This window comes from Ciconia boyciana, chromosome 2 (assembly GCF_034638445.1).
Source record: "Ciconia boyciana chromosome 2, ASM3463844v1, whole genome shotgun sequence".
In the NCBI taxonomy this organism is placed as follows: domain Eukaryota; kingdom Metazoa; phylum Chordata; class Aves; order Ciconiiformes; family Ciconiidae; genus Ciconia; species Ciconia boyciana.
Genome location: NC_132935.1, coordinates 72255068 through 72279769, shown reverse-complemented (window position 1 = coordinate 72279769; position 24702 = coordinate 72255068). Strand labels below are relative to the sequence as shown.

The window sequence follows — 24702 nt, the reverse complement described above, 5'->3', positions numbered from 1 at the left end:
TTTGGTTTGAAAAACCAGAAACAGAGGTCAGAACACCAATGTTTCCCTGTTGTTTTTTTTTCTAAATTAAAAGATTAACTGGACATTCATCATACCAATTTCCATTTCAGAAATAACGCATGGCCTCATACGGCACGAGAGCCAGGCTAACATAGCCAGTGTCTGCATTTACCAGTCCAGAACCAAAACCCCACAGCAGCACTCAGAGCACACACCTAGAACAGGTGCACACACGAAGCATCATCATGCATTACTACATGTACAGTGAGAGATCAGATATTTCCATCATGGGAGATGGAGGACATGGTGCTGCTGAATACACATCCATAAACAAATGCAAGGCATGAATGGCTTTTTTTAATCATTTCCCCTTTTCACCTCTAGCTTCTCCCAAGGACTATAATTTAATATTAAATGCTGATCTCAAGCATTTCCTTTGTGCAGATGTACCGGATGTGAGACAGGAAGGAAGACTCTTTACTGCATTTATGTAAGCTGTTGCTGGCATGAGGGAGAGAGGCAGAAAGACCAAGCATCGCTAAGAGTGGCGTTACAATGTGTTAAGGGACTGAGGAAGCTTATCCATTGCCCTGCATTTCCTTATGTGTGTATGTTTGACCTCCTTTAGGTGTCCTCTATTTTCTGTAGGAGAGCTTTACAGCTTCTCGAGAACTTCACTCAGGGAATAAGAGTGCTACAAATATTTGTCCTAGGTAATTTATCTTACTGAATGTGTTATTCTGATAAAGCTTCTCTTGAGAGTAAAGCATGCCACCTTTCCGGTGAAATACATGGACCTTACTTTCCAGTTTCACTGAGGGTCATTATACTGTGTGATCAACCTTGGCCTGGCTGCTTCAGGTGCAGAGCTTCAAAAACAAATCAGAGTTCCACTGAGGTAGCTTAAATATAAATTAAAAATGCATGGACTGACCTTTGTGTCACTTGATGAAGGCTTATATTTTTACCAGTTGTGATACACTAGATCAGGGAAGGAAGGTAGATATTTCAGATTATGTTTTTCAGATAGGAAAAAAGAATACTAAGAAGAAAACAGAATTAGATGTGAAATACCTATTCAACTGCATAAAGAAGCACAGGTGTCACAGCCCAGTGCATGCACCAACCCTAAGACATTTGTCTGATGCAAACAGTATCAGCAAAAACCCCTGTTTTGTTAAACAAAGCCTTACCTTTCTGCTATAGATTTCCTTGGGAAATAAAAATCCTCTCCTGCGAGGTAGGCAGCTGCAGTTCCACCTCCGAAATAGGTTTTCCTCAAGAGGGGGGCAATCCGGTTGTTTACCAATAATGCTCCTAAACCAGTCGGGAATCCAAAGATTTTATAGAATGAGATAGGGATAAAATCAGCTTGGTGAACTCCCAAGTCTAATGGAGAACTGCTCACATACGAAGCTGCATCTAGTAGAACAAACCACTTCCCTGGTATTTTGATGGGGTGGAGTTTTCCAGATTTTATGTCCTGTATCCATGAAAGGGGATATTTGGTACCAGAAAAATTGCTCTGAGCTGGATAAGAGAAAAGATGAGGTGTCGTGCAGTTTTGTTCTTCAGCTGGTAACCTGTTTTTTTCTGATAAGATTTCCTTTGGTTTTATTGGAACAGACAAGACATTCATTGAGGCAGTTATCCCCCTCATACCCACCACAGATGTGTGGCTGTCAGTTAGGTAACAAAATCGACTGCTGGGTTGCTTTGTGCCTTCAGGTATCCAAGGGAATGCTTCTGCTACTAGTTTAAGTGCAGCTGTGCATCCAGATGTAAAAATGATGGTGTAATCTTCAGCAGTAGTGTGAAAGTGTTGCAATACTCTGAAAAATGGGAAAAAAAGATCCAGTTATTTTCTGATTTTTCTATTTTATTGCTGTGTGATATATTTTGTTTTTCCTCAGCATAAATTCTTCTACTCTGACATCTGATACGAACAGAAGTAGACAGGTTTTGCCAAATAGCACAATAAACTTCAACAAGTGTAACCCAAATCATTTTGCCCACAAGAGACTCTTCCAATGCTGCAGTGAACGTGGCTGTGTTTTTAAGGATAGAAGCCGATTCTGCCTGGCTTTGAATAGAGTGGCCAGTATGATCCCTCAGTGGGATCAGAATCAAGCCTGCATATAATTAAAATTACGCTGTCCTTGAGAGAGCCCAGTTTTATTTGCACTATTAGGGTTTTTAGTTTATACAGCATTTGGAGCAGACAGAATATCTTTCCATTAAAAAAAAAAATCCACTTAAATACTGGGCATCCCAATTAAGGGTCACAGGATTCAATATAGAAACCTTAGCATACAACTTTCCTCCTTGCTTGTATTATTAACAACAGAAACAGAAGACAGCAAGAAGCAGCATATGCTTCCTATGTGCCTTATGCACGCAAGGCTGTCATCTCTGTGGTCTGCAAAAACAGCCTAAACCAGAAGCAACCTAATGTCTTCCAATGAGCCAGACTATGAAAACTGAAGCAAGCCAGTCTCTTGAGACACATCTACACTACACACTAATTAATGCCTGGACAGCACCTCGTTGTTTCTAAACCACCTTTTGTGAACTCCATCTAATACACTTTTTAGTACCCATACTGGCTTGTGCATGTTACAGTTTTGCAGTGTGCAAGATAGGTCTTTTCAGAGGCTGAGGAACAGCTTCAATGTAGTCACCTTTCTTACCTTTTTCACCTGATGAACTTTCTCTGAATTAACATTCATAAAACTCCTACTAATATTAACAGGAAATGTAACAACCATCTAAGAGACACTAGCTTCAGTGCATGGAGCAGAGCAAACAAAATTGAACTAAAGCATAAATGTTGCTGCTCAGCAATGCTGTCTGGTTTTCAAGGGAAGTGAGATGTAACAGGGTTTCTCAGTGCATCTCTTCTGCTGCAGAGCGTTTTTGTGAGCAACATAACATATCAGCACTCTCCAAGCAGCTGGCACTCTGATCTGTGTAATTCCAAGGTACAGACCAGCATTTGGAGAGTCTATGAACTCTGGTTCCCAATGTGTATCATTAAAAGTCTGCATGTTTTATATAACGGGAGATTCCCTTACTAGAACAGGCAGAAACTGAAGACACAGTTGGATTTAACTGTAAGTGGTACAAAAGGTTACACGACAAATTCAAGCTAAAATTTCCTGAACCATAGGACAGCAGAGAGAAATGCCTTAAAGTTTTATATATCCAGTCTGAAACACAAATTCTATGGGCAAAGGGTGGTAGAGCTGGTGGTGTGGTTTAACCCCAGTCGGTAACTAAGCACCACAGAGCCGCTTGCTCACCCTCCCCCTCCCCACCTGGTGGGATGGGGGAGAGAATTGGGAAAAAAAAAAGTAAAACCCATGGGTTGAGATAAAGACAGTTTAATAGGACAGCAGAGGAAGAGAAAATTATTATTATTATTAATAATAATAATAATAATGATAAAAGAATGTACAAAACAAGTGATGCATAATGCAATTGCTCACCACCTGCCGACTGATGCCCAGCCAGTTTCCGAGCAGCGATCACTGCTCCTTGGCCAACTCCCCCAGTTTATATACTGAGCATGACGTCGTATGGTATGGAATAGGCCTTTGGCCAGTTTGGGTCAGCTGTCCTGGCTGTGCCCCCTCCCAGCTTCTTGTGCGCCCAGCAGAGCATGGCAGGCTGAAAAGTCCTTGAATAGTGTAAGCACTACTTAGCAACAACTAAAACATCAGTGTGTTATCACCATTATTCTCATATTAAATCCAAAACACAGCACTATACCAGCTAGTAGAGAGAAAATTAACTATCCCAGCCGAAACCAGGACAGCTGGGTGTGTGGGGCGCAGCAATCAAAGATTAAACACTAGAAAAGAAATAATTGCAATGACTTTGACTATTAGGACTAAAAAACACCCCGGGCAAAGGCCCACTGAAATGATACTATTAATACTTTTCTCAGTTAAAGGAAAGTCTTATTGTAATGGGAAGTACAGGATACAACAAATGGATTCATAGGCCCAAATGAGACTTGAGTTTCTTCAGAACTTAAATTTTTGAAATCTGATGCAATTGGTAGGTATTTTATGTCTTCTGGAAATGAAGAAAGAATTTCAGCTTTTATGAAGGACATCATCAGGTCAGGGATTTAAGCTTTAAACGTTCTGAGAAACTGTTTGAAAGAATTCATAAGGATCTTTCTGAAATAGATCTGCCAGGGGATAGTTGCTGCAAGCATTCACAGCTCCGGACATCATTTTTAAAGACTGTGTTCACAGAAACCAAACTTCTCCATTAGACTTAAGAAATCATGTTAGGGATGAAGATAGGGACAATCACAGAAGTTTTTGTATCAGGTATTGAACTGACAGCCTGCCTCATTCATCACTGTGACCTGCTCTCTCTGGCCACTGAATCACATCCACTCCCCTGTTCCCTGCAGTGAGCTGTACAGCCTTTCCCACCACCACCTGCATTACAGCTTGAAGTATGCCTGTGTGTCGTATAGGACGCCTGAGTGAAGGGACCTGAAACCCTCAACCCAGGCAGCAGCCTCTGTTGAAGTTAAGCTAGCTGTGGGGTTACCACTCAGAGCCATGCCCTGAATTTCAGCCCTGACATCATTCTGCCTTTATTCTCCTTTCCTTGCATTCACCTAGATACAGAAACAGTGGAAAGCAGGGCAAGCAAGAATCCTAACTTCTTCAAGGAGAGAGCGGAACAGCATTAGACCCTTGTTTCTAGGGGAACGGAACTGCAGAATGTGGGTTAGCAAGGAGGCCATGTCTTTGTGGTTATGGACATAATTTTGTATGTGGCCTATTTTTGTATATACTACAGTCATATTGGATAGGTCTTGGAATCATTAAACTGACATAAACACAAATTATAAAAAGGTTGTGCAATTCCAAAAAAAAAAAATCAACACCACCAAAGTATCAAGTTTTCTATGTTTTTACCTCTGTGAGCACTAGGACAAGTTACATATTCACATGTATGTGCACACACAGAATACCTTTCAAGTTAAAAAACTAGGTGACAGGAGCAAATTCTTAATATGTAACGTCTCTTCATAAGAGCAAGCTGATGAGCAGCGACAGAAAGCATGCTGAAGACTCTTATCAAGCTGCTCCTCTTCTACTTTCTACACTTTCCCTGCTCTCCTCCCCAGTCAGCTTCTTTGTGCCACACAGGCTGAGTGGGAGGTGAGACACAGCTAGGCAAAATGCCAAATTTTGCTCAGGAATAACAACCTGCAGTTCTACACAGGAATTGTACTCGCTTACTGCAGCACTTAATTTGATCAAAAGACACTGTAAAATGACAATAGCTGGGATGCAGGAACGGTGGGTCAGGATTTAATAATGGGATGCTGTTGTCCAACCATGAATATCAGAGCCAGTGAGTACTTTTATTAAACATTTTCACAAATTTACAAAACAATAAATATTATTGTGGGTTGTTTAGGCTCACAAATAGTGACAGCTCTATGTTTAATTCATAAATGAGAGAGACAAAGCTCATGCACATTGGTAGTATTTTAACTATGTTTCATTTTAAATCATTCAAATTCAGAAACAGCTGAACAGTTCTGAAATAAAATCCATGACATAACAGTTATGCATTTATCTGTTCAGTTCAGTACCAGAAATTGACTTTCACATGAAAAAAATCAAGCTTTAGGGTAAAATTTTCAAAAGTGCCCAAATGAATTAGAACCATTTTTTAAAGGTATTTAAGTTCCTAAAGCTAGAGAAACAACCAAGTTACATTTCTAATTGACTTCAATAGGAATAGGTTCTTTTGTGAATCTCATCAGGTACCTATTTGCATTTTGGGTCTCTTAAATGCCTCATAAAATTGCTATGATTCCAGTACTTGCAAAAGAGGTAGAATTTTCAAAGTTAGACTTACATTTTGGCTCAAGTATTTCTAACATTAAAAAAGGAAAATAAATAAAGCAGTATCAACTGAGTTAAGGGAACTTCCTCCTCCAGAATGACTTCTGATGCGCAGAGCAGAAGAGCTGTGAGCACCTCAGAATAAGGTTTATAAAATGAATACCACGAACTCCTGAACTAGAGCAGCACTGCTGTGATAAAATCAGAGTACTTGGGGATAGAAAACTGCAATACATCTGAATGACTTCTGCAGCCCACAGTACTACATCCTCTGTTTTGACATGAATATTGGGAAGCACTGGCTATTACACACAGAATTCCTAATGCTCTCTGTCTTCGTGTAAGACATACCCCATTACAGTGAAATGCAGTTCACCTTTATTACTCTCCTGAAAGATTTATGGCCATATATAAGGTGGTTGTTGGCAGCAGGACTAAAGACTTGCAGTAGAAAACTGATAGCTTGATCTACTATAGCTCACAGCTGCAAACAGCAGTGGTATTTTATAGTATTACAAATTTCCTCTTTTCAAACGACCCTTTGGAAGAAATGACTAAGAGGATAATTGTTTCATTAAATGTACTGATACAGCTGTGCCATCACAGCGAAGATGGCAGAAAGCCTGAGAAACTTGACCCAGTACCTTGCTTTCAGGTGGGCAAGGTGGGGGAGGAAGCTGCACACTCCATCTTTATAGTACATCAAAGACCCGCCATGACCCGCCACCCCTTCTCCCCTCCTCTCACCTCCCCAAGAGCACACAGATCACAACACACGGAGGTCAGTAGCACACGGCCAAGAAGACAGTCCAGGGAGAAGCCACTGAAAATGCCCTCACTTGACCACACTTCCCTGTGCACACTCGTATTCTGAGACCTCTCTGTTAGCTGGTGTTTAATCCTTTTAAAAAGTTGCCATAAGAGTTTTGTATCTTCATGACTGCAGTTGAGCCAAAATGCCTTACTACTGTAAAGTAAACACTGGTAGGGAAAGTCAATTAATTTTCAACCAAGCTTGCTGTCTCATTTTATACATTTAATACACACATAATTAATAATGGGCTTTATAGTTAAAAATATCTATAATCAAGTCATATATTTGAGGTAGTAGTCACATTATCTAACTTATCAAATCCAACAGCCTGAATTAATAGTTTAATTAGAACTAGACACTCCACATTGCCACTGGCAGCTCTGCAGAAGGCAAAGGCTACTGATTTGTTCAGCTACCTTAGTACACAGTGTCACCCAAAGTTAGATGAAAGGGACGCCCTCCAAAGCTGTTGCCTGGCTGCTATTACCTCATGCAAGAAAACCCATGTTCCTCCTCGCCACCAGCTCTTCATTTGTGGCTCTCAGCAGCAGATCAGTAGCAGCGCTCCCACAAAGGCACAGATGTCCATACTATACCATTTCCATTACAGCCTTCCAAAATTCTGTTGATTTACATGGCTTTTCTTCCATGCTTCTAGGCTTTAAATACTTCTAAAATACACATTATATCAATTTGTCCACTCTTCAAATTTACCATTTTGCAAACACCTGTAAAAAGCTGAACAGCAACTTATATTGCTAGATTTGGGTCCTTCCACACTTTAATTCCAGTTGGTGCAAACATTTCAATTTCTAGTTGGCAAGATCAAAATATGGTCAAGGAGTTTGTGATTTTCATGTTTTATATTTGTATTCACATTTTTATTTATATTGTATATGAGCTTTCATAAATATTGTCAGTACAATGATTTTCTAGCCAGTAGCTGATCTAGCTAAAAAAAACCCCCCTTTTAAAAGTTTAAGTATTGCCATTGTAACAAGAGATTCAGCTTTGAGGACAGAAGCATAGTTATCTATTCAACAGTACAAGTTTAGCTACCACTTTATAAAGGTTCCTTTTCAGCTGCACATTTATATACAAAAATTATTTCTTATTATAAAATTTTTCCATTGTCACGCTACCCAGGAGCACAAATCCAGTTTGGACTTGTACTGAGAGATGCTTAGCTTGAGCCTCAGAAATTTCATCACACTGTTTTCTGCTCTATAGAAACTCTGAAAAGATATAGCATACTGTTGTTTAAAGAATAGGTTTTGTACAAATGGCAATTAAAAAAAAATTACTCGAGTCAAACAAAATATTTTATTTTGATTTAGATTTTTTTTTTAAGGTTAGAGGGTAACACTTTTCATAACAGGCGTTTTAATCCTTTCCGCACACAAGTGCAAGTGAGACCTATAGATAGTGGCTACATTTATATTTCTGGGTAAGAGCATTTTAACCTTCCTCATTTATTAATTAAGGGTCAGCTCCAGCTATCAAAGCAGTCAGTTGAAAAACTCCCATCAACTTTAGTGAGGGATCCTAAGGTCTTGTAAACTGCTGTGGTTGTTGTAACAACCTGCTTTTAGGCTTAACTTAATGTGCAGCAGTAGTTCTTCTGTACTTTTTCTCTCTATGTATATGACGAAAAAAGGAACGAAAGATGTGGGTATCCTCATTTAAGCCAAAACAGAAGGATACCATAAAGAAGCACACACTGCTTAACATACAACCCAAATTTTCCTTAACTTCACTCACTGACAGAAGTGACAGCTTATCTTAACTAGTTACAGCTATATCCATAAGGGGAAAGCTCTGGTTTAACAAACTAAAGACAACCTTTCTGGGTAGGAAATGTCTTATATCTTATTTTGTAAAGGCAAGGTCTATTCAATCCAGTATGTCACAGCACAGAGTTATATTCTCATTGTCAATTCCCAATTCAAATAAAAGCAAACTGAAATTATGAATACTTTTAAGAATCAACTGTATTTAAGCAGGAAAAAAAATCTATCAATCAAGTCTGTCTTCCTCCAGCAAAACATTAATTTAATGAAAAAAGCCCCTGTAAAGGTTTGGGTTTTTTCTCTTAAAGTACTGTTTTCAACAGAAATCTATGCCATATCATCTCTGCGACCTGTGCAGCTAACCCAGTAGAGGTCCATCAAATTGAAGTATTTGCCCATGGATTAATACCTGCATAAGGAAGAGCACTGGGATAAATAAACCTTTATAGTTCTCTCTCAAAGTTTGCTCAGTCCCCTTTTCTGTTTCAGTTTCCTCTCTCATACTGACAACGCACAAATTTAAACCTTTCAGAGCATGAGCTAGCTGTGAAATAGGCACACACTCTATTTATCCTCACTGGTTACATCCACATAAACTTGTTTTCTGACCGTTTTACTCGAAAGGCACTCATTCTGAACCCAGCTTCTTCCCATTTCTGCTTGCATGAGAGTGATTAGAATCTCACCCATTTGCACTACTTCTGCTTACGGCAACACTAAAATTAGCTCCCTGAACGTATGAAATAAATGATTAGCTGGAATACACCTCAAAAGCTCCACTTGGCATAGGTAGGTGATGGAAAAATCCCTCCCTTTCTATCTGAAGGCATTACTTTCTTTAGGCATTCATGCTCATCTATCTGAATTGAAGCATTATAATCCGTTATGTTTATTCTCCTAGGCACTGCCTGATTCACTGGAGACACACTGTGGAAATACCCATTCGCTTACAAAGGGTCATAGTTGGTTTTCACCAAATAAATCCCCTCTCCAATTCTGCAAAGCTGGCAGCACAGCAGAATGCCTGGAGTTTCCCCCACACAACACCTGTAGAAGAGCAGGAGCTCTTTACTGGCTACGAAATGTCTTCCTGCAGTAAAAGATGCTTTAATGAACAAAGCCTATGAGAGGCACACACCCTGACCAAAAGGTGTTGACTCTCATTACAACGTGCACATCCAGAAGGCATTCAGTGTCACACCAGGCATACTGACAGAGCAAACTAAAATTTAGGGTGGTATTATGGCACCGCATATAACCAGAAGAGCAAAACAGTGGGAAGGAATCATGAAAACCATAAAATCCAACACTGCAAGCTACCTGTTGGCACAGTTTGTTCTAACACACAAATGTTAACTCCTCTCACTGACAGAAGCCTGTAACTCCTATAACTTTCTAGATGTGTCAGAAACCCCTGGGTAACTGTTTCCTTTGAAATTAAACAGTTATTTTTCTGTGTAGAGAGGGAAGATCAATAGCTACATGATTTTAAAACCACTTTGTGGGATATTTCTTGTGAGTAAGATCAGCCAGATCTGTTTACTCTGGTGCTTGAACAACTGCCAAAGATTTCTAAAAATGCTCGTGAATCCCAGTATTTTCATTAATTAGGACAGAAATGACTCTGCAAATTTATACCATAGGTTTGTCAAATGAAAATTCACCACCTGCTATTCAAGTCAACCAGGAAGGAAATGGAAAAAATAATCCATATTTTAGGCAACCATTTAAGGAGGACCAGCCATAAACAGCAAACAGCTCATGAACAAACCCTTCCAAACTGTATTTGCACAAACTAACTGCCAAATAGAAAACTACAAATTAATCTGAATCAGTTTGCAAATCATTCATGTATTAAAATTCAAAGTATTTTTCAGCAAATCTTAGGAGTCACCATGAGAAAGCAAAATTAAAACCAAACATAGGAAGATTTTGTACATGGACTAGCATATCACCTCAGTTGCTGTCTAGGGCAACTTCAGCATGAGATGTCTTCATCACAGTATTTTCTTCATAAGATACACCAAACAAGTAAGGTCACTGTATTTGCCCTTTCCAAACTCTCTTACCTAGCACAGACCACAAGTTTTTTCTTTAGGCATCCCCTGAGCAGAAACAAAGACTGCATCAAGACTGACTTCAATGGTGAACACTCAAGACAGCGCAGTACCAGCCAGAGGTATCACTTCTACCAGAAATATCTGTAATATCCTACTTACAGGCTACGCGAACAAATTAAAGGGTGTGCATATGGAAATTCATATCCCCTTAAGACATCTACACTATGGATACCAGAGCACATCACCCTTTACAAGCCACTCAAAAGCCACAGGCTCCACAGCAGGCAGCTCATCTGACCCAAGCTAGAAGTCTACTTCAGGCTGAGATGCCTACCCTGGGACATGTCCAATTCCTTCCATTGCCTGCCAAAGGCATTTAAATGTCTCATGCATCATACACAGCTACTCTTATCCAGCTTAACCTCAGCTTCAGTATCTTTGGAGCGCAATCATCCCTCTTTCCAATCTTACTCAGTAGGTCCTGATCTCTAACCTTTCCATGTGTTCTGAGCTCCTGCTGGAGAGATTCGTTCCTCTGTATTGCAATGTCTTATTAATTCTGCTAATGCCAGCAAGCATCACTGGCATGAGGCCTGCCTACCTACCCTAGGGATATTTGCTGGTAACTGGTGAGAAGTTACTTCACTTTGTTTTCTGATTCTTGGAAAGTGGAGCATGCAGCTGGCTATTTTCCAGCAATATAACAAATATAAACTTGTAAAGGCTGCTGCAGAAAAAAAAGATAAAAAGGAAAAAACAAAAGCACAGTTAGGTGTTCTTACAGTTCCACACTCTAAAGTTTTTACAGTTCTTAATCTTTTAAGTAACCTCACATACAAATTAAATATTGTTTAAGGTGTTAAAAAAAACTTCATAAGCTAGACTTTTTTTGGTTTTTTTTTTCTTTTTTTGGTAAAAATAATATACTATTGCTTCAAATATTTTTTAACATTATTCTTTGTTTAACTTTTCTTTAGGGGAATTTGTTTCTAGATCAGCTTTGGCCTTTAAACTGTGTACTTCTATGATCTTTCCAGCTATGGTGTTTTTCTTTTTTTTTGTAGTGGTTTTGCAACCAGTTAAAAAACTACAGCAAATTTTCTCCTGAAACAGTATGTCATGTACTCCAGACACTGTGACCCTAGTAAATCTCTTTTCCCTGTTGGTGCCAGAAAATGGACATGTGACAACCAGTAACTGTCTACGACCCATTTACAAAATGGATTTGCCATCAAAACCAAATAAGTTTGACTTATTTGCACACTGCCAGGTATTTTTGATTCTAAAGTGCAAGTAACTAAGCATAGCTTCAAAAGCATAACCCAGCATTTCTCATACTATTCAGCAACAGTTAGGCTTATTCTGTGGGGCAGGAGTCAAGCACAGACATATGCTCATTACTTATGGAGTCTTCCATTACTTATTTAGTCTTTGCATTTTTACTTTGGGGTGGTATTGCCTGGCACTAAGGTAGGTTTGAGAGGCAGTACGAGAGCAGTTGTGTAGATGAGCCTGTGCAACTCCCGCTGGGCGCTCCTCTACGCTGGCTCCAAGCAAGTCCATTCCTGAGCTGTGCTGGGGACCAAAGCACAGCAGTTGTGACAAGGCATGCCGGTCCCAAACACTCCCACATGGCTAGCAATCTTCTTCCACCGTCTTCTTTCTGAAGTTTAAGGACTCACATGCTGACACATGTAGACTCAATCACTGTTATTTATGGTTATCAGACAATGGATACACCAGAGTCTATAGCCTGTGAAGACTATAGCTGCCTGCCTCCTCGGCAGACATCTTCCCAATGCCAAGATCCATCTGATGGTTCCTACTCCAATTCCTGCTCTAAAACAAAGCCTTGATCCTAATCTCGAAACATATCAACCACAAATGAAGTTAGCTATATCAGTGATCACATATGTATTGCTGACTCTCTAATATTAACCTCTTCCTCTGCAAAAATTACAAAATATAAGGTGAAAGGAGATGGACAAAGAAAAAAGGCTTTCATGTCAAAAGGAGTCAGCTACATAAAAAGGACCTATAGCAGTGATGAAGTACTCTGATCCCACATGTCCAGAAGATCAGGAACTGACCGTTTCCAGCATAACCTTTTAAATCCACCTCTTCAACGTATGACTGATGGCCTGACTACAAAAAATCATTACACCCGTAGCCAGATCTTTCTTGCTCAAGGGAAAAAAAAAAAGATGAAGAAGGGATAATTTCTTGCAATTCATAAAAGGCCTGTATAGTGAGTTCACATTTACTTGGGAAACACTTAGGCCCAGAACTTCAGAGGTACTCAGGTGCTTAAGCAGGAATTAGATGATTTTGTAAATTTGGGCCTCAGTTACTATGGTGACAGGGACTATGGCAAACACTCATACATAAACAGGCCTTATTTCATCAAGGGTTGCTTTTCAAGTACTATGCTTTTGTCTGGAAATGGCTTTAGATGAAGATGTTAATCTGAAATCTCCTCAGTCTGCTTTCAAAATACAGAGGGCTTACATAAATCTATTCATGCATTTCAACAGCATTTTACTTTACATGGCATAGGTATCCCAGGCAAATCAGACAAATCCTCAACAGCAGTTTGTACTTCCCCTTGCTCTGGTGAAAAGTCACAAGAGTGAAGTCTGGAAGACAGCTGGCCACTGTTTATTTGCCATTTGTTTTTCATGAGGTGTGATGGCCCACCTCAGCAGTGTAGCTCTGATTTTGCTTTCTAGGAAGAACATTGAAGCATTTTACACAAAACCACAAAAACCTCCTATCAGTATGAAGGGCAGTGGCAATAATATGAAGAGCAGAGCCAGTAATCCTTGGCCCATGAGTTCTTGAAACCTGCAGGACCCTCATACTTTGGTAAAACAGTGGACTATCCGATCACTTGTGAGTTAGAAATAACACGATACCATGAATATTAGTGAAACCATCCTGGTGACCGTAATTACAGAAATACTCAAGAGTGAAAGCCTTTTCTCCTTGTTTGTTGAGCCGTCCAAAGGATTCTCGGTGTCAAGGTGCACTTGCTGCATGCTGTTGGCACTGAACCGTGTTCATGTTTTGGCTCAAACAGCCCCAGGATTTCCCAGAAATTATGAATGGATGGTTTGCTCATATGGGAAACATCACTTCTGCCTGTCAAGTCGCTCTTCATTCACTTTAAATCCTGACAACTGTGCTTCCAGTGCTCCTGGCAGTTGAGGGAGAAACTGCTCTACACATGATGGATGCAAAAAGGCATAAATGACTGTTGAGGGATACTCTTGGCTTGCCTTAAAACAGAACCTGGTTGCGATCTATGCCAAACACATCAGGGAACAAGGAACAACAAAAGCATTTTAAGGAGCTCACAAGTGGCATTTTTAGAATCATAAAATGAAAGCAGCTTAGAGGGAACTTAAAACAACTTAAAACACATAGCATCACAAAACCTCCATATAAATGCCTCTGTTTTACTAATTGAACAGAAAATATTAATCAAACTCAGGAACCAGCCACTGCATATGTGAGAAGGAGCTAAGAGAAATATTTTGTAACTTGCTGCAATCCTTCCCATATTGTCTGAGGATCATTCTGTTCAAAACAAAATGAACATGGAAATTATAAACTGAAAGTAAGTAATACTGTTTAAAGTGTCCCATTAGTTAATTCTGATATAAATTAAAACTGCTATTGATCAGAAAGTTCACCCCAGAGGATGTATGTTAAGTAACCTCTCCTTTTTGCAATTTGTGCTGCCTGGCAGCAGGAAACCTCATGAAATCAAAAGTAACTAAAAAGTATACTAACAACCATAATTTCCTACAATCCTTCTACACTGCATCCTCATCTTGTAGAACTGCTAAGTAGAAAGCCTGAGCCAGAAAATGCAGTAGCTGCCTTGGCTTTCTCTTTTTCTCACTATCTAGCTCCTGGGAGATAGAAACCTGACCTAGGAGGCCAGGAAATCCAGATGTGAGATGGTCAGTCCATATGTGGGGATAGACACCTATGTCCCACATATTCTGGGAAACATCCTGAATCATAGAATGCTTTGGATTGGAAGGGACCTTTACAGGTCATCTAGTCAAACCCCCCTGCAAGAGCAGGGACATGTTTAAGTAGATCAGGTTGCTCAGAACCCCATCCAAGCTGACCTTGAATGTTTCCAGGGATGGGGCCTCCACTACCTCTCTGGGCAACCAGTTCCAGTGCCTCACCACCCTCATTGTAAAAAATTTCTGTCTTAAATCCAGTCTAAATCTGCCCTCCCTTAGTTTAAAACCATTGCTCCTTGTCCTGTCACAACAGGCCCTGCTAAAAAGTCTGTCCCCATCTTTCCTATAGGTCCCCTTTAAGTAATGGAAGGTTGCTATAAGGTCTCCTCGCAGCCCTCTCTTCTCCAGGCTGAACAACCCCAACTCTCTCAGCCTGTCCCTGTAGGAGAGGTGCTCCAGCCCTCGGATCATTTTCATGGCCCTCCTCTGGACCCGCTCCAACAGCTCCATGTCCTTCTTGTGCTGGGGGCTCCAGAGCTGGACGCAGTACTCCAGGTGAGGTCTCACCAGAGCAGAGCAGAGCAGAGGGGCAGAGTCACCTCCCTCGACCTGCTGGCCACACTTCTTTTGATGCAGCCCAGGATACAGTTGGCCTTCTGGGCTGCGAGCGCACATTGTTGGCTCATGCCCAGCTTTTCGTCCATCAGTACCCCCAAGTCCTTCTTTGCAGGGCTGCTCTCGATTGCATCATCCCCCAGCCTGTATTGAGACTGAGGATAAAATAGCAAATTCAGGATTGCTGTGAACTGCTGCAACCTCACTAAAGCCAATTACAACAGGTAAGGAGCAATACTTAGGAACCTGTTTCTGACTTCCCAAGTATGCCACCCTGCATAGTAAAGCCACAAAAAAAATCAGGTCAGGGAAAGACTCTCAAAATGAGCAGAGGACTACTCACATGTGTAGGATATTGCCATACACAGAACGACATACCCTGATCAGTTGACCCAAAATACTCAGCATCTTGTGGGAAGAGACCCACAGATCACACCTTCAAAACAGTGATAAAGTTGACTTTTTAAGTTCAAGATTTTTTACAGAATAAAAGCAGAAAAAACAGAATGGAAAAGCCTCATCATGTTTGACTTCTTTGAAGGGTTATTTGAAATGGGATGATCAGCAGTTAAGAACATTGGCAAAATTCCTCTTTCTGATTCCAGCTATCAAGGACTAAAAAAACAAAAGAAAGTAACGCGTTACAGCTGACAACTGAAATCTGCATTGTAGCCTTTCAGCACTCAAGTTGACATGTACATGTGTCAAGCTAGAAAAGCAGGAAAACTCATTCTTCTTGATTACACATAGATACACAGAAATTGCCAAATTCAGACTTCGCTAACTTCACGATACTGTCGATGCTTATGCACCAACAAAAATTTTGTTTCTCATTACAAGATTTCTTAAATTCTGTTGTTGTTGAGGGGACAGATTAATTATTCTTCTTGTTATCACTGATAAATTTGCGGTCATTGCAGCAGAACTAATAGTTGCGACAACACTGATGCAATTCCTATCAGTCTATGCACGTGTAGGGGCACATGTGTTGTTACACACTCACAGTTGCATAAATGGAAGCCCTCTACCCTTGATTAACTTTCAAGGAAAAATACAGTCTAGAATTTATTGCTGCTGGGATCCAAAAGTCCTGAAAGTGTATTCAAGCTAAAACAAAAGACTGGGTACATTCATGCATTACCTTGTACAGCGATGAAACCCTTTTGGGAAAAACGTAATTGAGTGAATAAATCTTAGACTAGACATGGATTTAACCTATAACCCTCTTGCATTAGTGAATCTAAGCATTCTACAAATTCATCAAAATTGGAAAGCTTTATTAATGGCTGAAAAAAATATATTCTGCAATATATTGCAACAGCCTCTGTATTACTCTGCAGCATCATATTACAATAGGGTAGCTGTTGTGAAAGTGATCTCTTCTCAAATACAAACCAGATGGGATGTAAGCAGTAAGATCTGATCAGAGATTTAGAGATCTACCAAAGCTGTCCCCCACAGCCCTGGGCTCAAGTTCCAGCAGGATCAAGTCAGATTTCATACCCACAAAGAAAGAGAACAGAATTCCAAGATGTTTACTTTACAAAGATTTTTCAGACAAACGCTACTGCCTTTCTGCTCTGTGTACTTTTTAACTCTACCTATCATGATTTCAGCACTATTTCTGAAGATTTGTCACACCTCCGATGCTTTGATATTAGCTTTGGTAACATCTAATATCACAAGGAGCAGAATGAAAAGTGCAGAATATATTTGATGAATATTTATTCAGAGTTTTAAAGACATTCATGATATGTACGTCTGTGCCCTTTGTACATTGCTTTCTGCAAACATCCCAGCAAATGTAGAGTGAGTATGAATGATTACAGAATGTTCTGGGAAAGTAAATACTGAACTTGTAATTGTACACTAGAAATCTGATTCTAAGGGCTATGTTCTAAAAGCCAAAGGCAGAAGTTTAACATGCTCCCTGTGTCTCATCAAAGGGTTCAAATTTTGAATTGCAAGACCTCAAAATGAATGGCTGGCAAGCATTCCATCCAACAAGGATGTCAGCAGAAATTATTTGGTGAATAACAAACCACACTGAAGAACAGTCTAATTTTTATGGGCAATTTCCAGAATAAGAAATATGAAATTCCTAACACAGAATAAATAATTACATTCTTTGCCTAGCTTACTGTCACCAGCTCACTAGGAATTCATCCAGAAATGGACACCAAAAGGAAACTTTTCTGCAGAAGCCATATTTAAAAGACAATTAAATCCCAGAGTGATGTGTGAAAGTCCATCGTACTGCAGTACATATTTTTAGCTATCACAATTTCAAATTTCATTAAGTGTTCAATGTGACAGGGCAGCAGGAGATAAGTGCTCTGTTGTACCATTTCATACTTTTTTATCATCTGTCTAGACCATCTGGCTGCAACTCAACACTGCATGCCCCTAAAACAAAGGTAGATGCATGAACTGTCAAGAGACACTATCAAAGTAAGTTACCTATGAGTATTAGCAGAAGGAGACAGAAACAGTAAGTGGTCCACTATAAAAAGCAGAAGGACTCTTTCCAAATGTACTTTACTTGTGATTCAAAAACAATTAAATGTGATGGGTACAAGATATTTTATATTGCTGCTGATGATTCACATTATAGATCTATTGGGCTCTTTTCATTATGCATGATTTTTAAACAAGTTTTTGAAAAGGGCAAGAATTGAATATATATTTTCAAACTTACAGTTTAATTCTCATATTGCCCTGCCTTCTGAAACTCTGCCATTCCCTTGCATAATAATATTTTCATAGGAATATAAAAATAAAGGTATTGTGACAGCCTGTGGCACAAAACCTTCAAGAAAGCAAATACCTTTACTTAGCCCAATTAGGCAAACCCTTGCTCTGTTGAGATTGGGCAGCCATCAATCAGGCTTTCATTCAAGATGTGTAGATGTTGTCCACTAAGCCAGTGCTCATCGCAGTATGTTTGACGCTGCATGTATTGCTACAAGCGTGTGTGGCTCAGAGTAGCCTTGGCCACTTTCATTCTGGGTGCTCAACTCTTGGTACTCACTAGAGAGCTGCTATCAGGCTGACCAGCAAAGGGTGAGAACTAGGAATCAGCACTCAGTGATTCACTCACCTGTCTTACAATATTGTTTAGACCACTGCCCCTATAGAAAGATTGCTGAGACTTTAGTACATTCTGGTTAGGTTCCTACAGTTAGAGGCAGGAACTTAAGAGCCCCTACTTTGCACCCCCCAATTTTTCTGTTCAAAAAGAACCTAGCAGTATTTTTGTTCATCTTTTCACTCCCACTAGCCAAAATCAAAATAGTTATCTTCACAACAAAACAATGCTCTCTCAGAGGACACCAGAAGCAGTGGGATTCACTTAGTGGAAGTTCCAGGGTGTTGCACTTCCCAGGGAGCTCCTGAGGTTAAAGGCATGTTTCTGCATGCTGCCGTGAGCTGGGCAATTTCTGTACTCTACTAAGACCTCCCTCTAAACCATTTATTCCCGCTGAAACAACCACCACTATTTTTAGTGTACTCACTGTACACTTTGGTTAGAGGTCCACTTATATCAAAGTATCACATTGCTTGTAGTAATCCAGACACAAGAGCTTAACAAAAGAATATGAAAGATACAAAGCTGTGTTTATACTTATTGCTAAGGTACTGCTTCAAATTTATGTAGGGATGCACTACCGCTGATACCCCACCTTTATACCACGTAAAAAACTTCATCTAGCTCTCTGAATACCTCTCTGAAAGAAGGACACCCACAATGCTTGGTTATACAGCAGATTCTGCTGCAGCGTGTCAGTTTTTCATCTGACACGTTGGGCAGGTTCTCCAATTCTCTGCATACAGCTACTGATTGATTTGTTTCTTTTCTTGAAACAGGAAGGTTACTGCTTCCTCTGCTGCTGTCTTCCCCTCCTCCCTCCCATTTGGCAGCTATTACAGAAAACTCCTGCAGCAACAGCTATCATTTCAAATCCTGTCTATTTTTCACTGGAAGCAGCAGATGTACCCATAACACTTCACTAAAGTTAGTAAGGGAGTGTTGACATGACATATCTGTACTACAAGATCACTGCAGATTTATTGGGTGCTTAAGCCTCGGTTCAGGAGAGTATTTAAGCATGTCTTTAACTCTTGATGCTTACCCATTGTTTTCAGTTTGTCTACAATTACATACATACCTAAAAAACTTCTTGAACTGAGACATTACACAGTAAGCTTCTCACATTCATTCTCATTCTTCCTCAACTCCCACAAATTATTCAAATGTCTTAAATGTCATAATAATTTTATAAGCAAGTCAATATTTCTTTATTCAATGTTGAGCCATACTGATTATTTTTGTTTAATCACAGATCAAGCAGGAAAATGAAAATAGACTGTCACTCATTGCCAGCAGGCTGGCAGTAAAGGGGGAGATGCTGAGCAGAATTGTCACGGGTTTTGGCATAGCCTTTTTTGTTTGTTTCTTTCTTTGCATGAACATCCTGTTGTGGATGTCTCTAAGAAACACTTACAGGTAGAGAGATTCTAGATAAGAAAAGCTACTTTGCTTATACTAGTCCTTCAATTTGCAGTGCAGACATCTTCTAAGATCTCCATGCCTACACATTTCTTTAAATGTAACTTTCAAGGTTAATTGTTATCAAAATAATGCCACTTACCAACTTCTAATAATCATATTTCTATATTTTATATTATTAATAATATATTATGCTTAATACGATTTTTATATTCTTGCACTTTTTAGTGCAATTTTTTTGAAAATTGTAACTGTTTCTATTACCTTCATGCTTCATCTAACATATGACTGTAAGATTAACAGATAAGGACTGAGCTTAAAAAAAACACCCCAAAAACCATCTCCCAAAATCTCACTTCCACTTATCACAAAGTGGTAGTACAGACACACACTTGGTCATTGCTGTTTAATAATTTTCATTCTTGTAACACACAAGAAGCTCTGCTCACACACAGGATCCCACTGTGAGAGATGCTGTATGCGCACAGTACAAACCAAATTCCCCAAAGAACTTTGGGATGGCTCTGATCTCCTTCCAATTCCCAAGAAAGCCTGCGTATGCTGCAGAATCAACAAGGTTTACAGCAGAGCCTTGAAAAACACTTTACAACTAGGCAGACTGCACAACACAAAATCAAACAGAAATCTTGTTTTGCTTAGATACATGTCTGTGTGCATGCACACAGACAAAAAATACTTTAAGCTAGGGAGAAACACATGTAAATAAAAAGAAAATTACTCCAGAATATTTGTAAAGCTTTACAAGAACCGAAAAGCTATGCAAAGGAACAGAGCTTCTATGTGCTCCCTAGACAAAGCTAATTGACCAACGATTTAACAGAAAGAAAAAACTTATATTCCTGTGATACCCACTTTATTTAGTGCATAAGACTTCATATGGACACATGGAGATCATTTGCGGATTTATTGTCCTTACTGTTCTCATGAGGATTAAGCTTATTGCTATTCTTAGATACTGGTCAGCAACATTACAAAGGAAGAAAAAATATACATCTGCCACAAAGTTGCATTCCTTTATGATCAACAGAGGTATTATTATTTCACTCTGAATGAGAAACCAAACAGAGGTTTGCTTTTAAGTCATGATACATAGGTGCTAAAAATGTTTACTTATTTTGTACAATAACTCAACAAGCATTTTTACCCAATATATTGAGTAACGACTGAACAATCAGGGAATTCAACAACTTAGGGGGCTTTTCTCCCCTTGATCTCTCTTTTTCTCTTGTGCTTTGGCAGAATATTTGGTAACTGATGCTCAAGAACCCAGGTCAGAAAAACACAAGCATTATGATGTACTCACACATATTCTGTTGCTCTTGTACATCCACTGTTATCTACAGCAATCAAGGTATGCTGCACTTTGATCCTTTGCTATTCTTAGAAAGCTACAATCTGAAGTCCTTACACAGGCTAAACTCTTTACCTTTTCTGTGGATGGCTGGTAACATTTAGGCATTTATGCTATTAAGTGTCATATGCCAGATACTGCAAATTGATACTCTTGCTAGCAATTCCACTAAATTTGTGCCACATAAAGACTGCTAAGATAAAAAAAGGTTGGCAAGTGTCAGCATTTATTTCTCTTAGGTTTTGTCCCAAACAAATTACCAGTATTATTTCAAACATTTCTTTCCACTTTTGAAGAAAAATAAATAAATAAATAAATAAATCCCTGCTTTGAATCCATCTGAGCTTGAACTAAAGTACATTTACACAACCTACTATAGTGTTCCAAGGCATTCCTGTTTCTATCTGTCCACAAGGGCAAAGTTTCTAACACAACACATCTTCTTTAGCATGCTCTCTTGTGCCTTTGGCATGACTCCCTTGTCCTACTCCCCACTATTCCAAATTCTACTGCAAGAAACAGTTTCCTCCTTCAGCACTTTGACCAACTCATTGCCCCTGAATAGCTCTCTCCCATCTTGACTGAACCAAAAAGGGTATTTTGTTCTCAAGACTCATTGTGGGCTTCCTACTTAACACTTCTCATCCACTGCCAAGGTTTTGACTCTTGACTCTGTGCCACAAACCTCACCACTTTCTCATGCATTTTCAAATGGTCCCATTTCTGCTCTACAAAAAGCTTGTAGCAAACATCCATTAGCGGAATACCCACTTATGGATATTTGATTACAAGTCCCCCTTGCTGCATTCCACCCCCACCACTCCCCCAAATAAATATTCTTTCAGCAAGTCAGACACTGGCACTGTTACTTCTCATGTTGATCTCTCTTGTCTACTGGGTCTACTATGCTCCCTTAAACATCTGTGTCCACCTGCCGTCTCTACTCTTAAACTTAGATAATAAAATTACCTTCCCCAGACACTACCTAACACACCAAGTACCACAGTATGCATCAGGCAGCTTATGCACTATCAGAGCACAAATAAAAAGAGATAGATGGTAAACATTTGTACCCTAAATGTTTGAATGCAATCCAAAATGCACATAAAACATGAAGATTTTGGATGCCTGATTTGGTAGCACCTCTGAAATTCAGGCTCAAGCAACATACCTCTAGCACCTACTAACGTTAATAACAGCTTAACACATTTAACTGTTTTTTAATCAATAACTGATTATATTTTAAACTGATTTTACTTTAACTGATAACTTTATTGAAGTGATTCACCCAAAATCACAGAGGATGTGTGAAAATGTAGATCTCTTCTCTTCAAATTACTAGATAAAGCCTGCTTCTGTCAGCAGCAGAATCTGAAATGTTTCATGATCAGCATGATGCTAAAGAGGTACTTATTAGTACCCACAAAAGCAAATAAAACCTTTTTATGTGAAAGCTACCCGGAGACCTATAATAATTTTTAAACCATGAAACTTAGCTACATCATCTTATCTTTGCTCTTAATATCAGAAAGCAACAGAGTATACTAATGGGCACAGCTAGAAATTATTAAGATAAATTATTATAAAAGATTTCAACATTAATAAAACAGGAGTAACTGACCAAAAAACACACATACACACACGAAGGGAAAAGGTTCAATAAAGAAGCTTCATTTTGAGATTACAGCATAGTGGTTTCAAGTGATGTACTATTTTCTTTGGAAGTAACAAATTGTACTGCTAAAATAAGACATCCACAGGGAAAAAGAAGCTTACTAATGATAAATTATTGTAATATAAAAGCAACCAGATTAAAAGAATGCTCCATTAAAAGATGAACTTTTTTTTCTGATAAGACAAAGATGCCATCAGAAGAAACATTCTGGAGTACACAAAAACCCATCTCTTCCAAGAAGCCTCTGAAATGCTAAGCTATTATTTCTAGATACCAAATGTAATTAAAGAACAACCACTTTAAATGCAGTCTAAGATGGATTATTCAATAATGCATCAACCCCATGCTCAAAATAGCAGGTCACTGTCACCGGGGATTAGCAGGTATCACATCTGGGAAAAAGTGAGCACAGAACATCTACAATTTGCTGGACCATCTACAATTCGCTGGCAATTGCAATACAACAGACCAAACTCCACAGCCTTTACACGTTCCAGGGTCAGGCAAGTCTCGTAGGAGAATAACATAGCACTTTGTTGCTAAGTGAGGCCAAGGTAATTCTGCTAAATGTAAGTAGTTAACCAGCTCCTACCACCAGGGGCTTGGTTAGCTCTATAAAGTTTTAGTAATCAAGTAACATTCCCTTTCAGATAAAGATATAAATCTACAAAAGGAAATATGAGCCAGCAGGATGCCCTGGGAGCCAAGAAGGCAAGCAGCATCCTGGCCTGGATTACCAGAAGCACAGCCCATCATCCTCCTCTACTAAGCAATCATTAGACCACATCAGGAGTACTGCAGTTTGGGGCCCCCAGCACAGGGAGGACGATGATCAAATGCACCTAGTTCAGTGGAGGGACATCAGGTGGAGCATGTGCCCCACAGGGAGAGGTTTTTAGCCTGGAAAAGTGAAGGCTTTGGCGGGATCTAATAGCAGTCTTCCACTACATGTGAGGAGCCAGGTTCTTCACAGTGGTGCAGCAGGAGGATGTGGGGCAAAAGATATCAAATGAAATGAGAGAGGATCCAACTGGATAGAAGGAAAAGCTTTTTCACCATGAGGACAGTAAAGCAATGAAACAGGCTGTTGAGAGGGATTGTGTGGTGTGGAGTTCTTGGAGGTTTTCAAACGGGTACAGCTTTCAAGAACTAGATAAAGCCCTGAGCAACTTGGTCTTATAGCTGACCCAGCTTCAAGCAGGAGGTTGGACTAGAGGCCTCCTGAGATCCCTTCCAACCTCAACTAACCTTTGATCTTATGATTCTAATAAAAAGTCAGCATAAGGTTTCTTCATTTTCTCCTTATCTCTTCGTCCTCAGTACAGATCCCATTCTTTTCACCATGTACCAAACACCTTCTCCTTCCATTCTTCAGTTAAGGTTCTCTACATTTAAAGCACAAGGGGATGACTGATATCTTTGGCTGTTTTCTTTTGCACTTTACAGAACCAAGAAAGCAAGAAGTAGAGCAAAAATGCCTCCCAAAGCAGACACTGCTTTCCTCTTTGCAAGTGTGAAAACTGGCTTGATATATGCCATACAACAAGAAAAATAAAAACGGTTTAGTCTTAAATAATTAAGAATCTGAAGTCTGGCTACTAACTACAACTGGATGTGCCGCTGGTTTTTTTCAAAGTTGACTCATAGTGCAAGCATGCAAGACAATTTCAACATTTAGAATAAGACTGGTCAGATTCTTGACATCAACTCACACTTATGCCTGCTAGATGATATGAAGAAAGCACAATAATGTAGAGCAGAAGAACAGATAATTTTACTCACAATTCATACCAGCAAAGGGAATAATGAATTGTGTTCATATAGGGGGGGAAGTACTTGTGGACAAAGTGCTGGAGTGACTTAGAAGATCTTGAAGTCCCTGGCACGATGGGTATGGCCAAACCACTTGTCTAAAAAGATTTAGGTTACCAGAACAAAAAACAAGTGTTTTTTGTTTTAAATTAAAAACAAAATTAAAAACAAAATTAAAATTAA

At 39.4% G+C, this 24702-nt stretch overlaps 1 protein-coding gene across 1 annotated transcript in view; it reads right to left on the bottom strand.

Moving 5' to 3' along the window:
• Positions 1 to 24702, bottom strand: part of MOCOS (molybdenum cofactor sulfurase) — a 225897-nt gene that overhangs the window by 137944 nt on the left and 63251 nt on the right. Inside the window, exon 4 of the mRNA XM_072852966.1 lies at positions 1194 to 1832. Within this exon, the coding sequence (XP_072709067.1) occupies positions 1194 to 1832 (639 nt within the window). The remainder of the gene's footprint in view (positions 1 to 1193; positions 1833 to 24702) is intronic.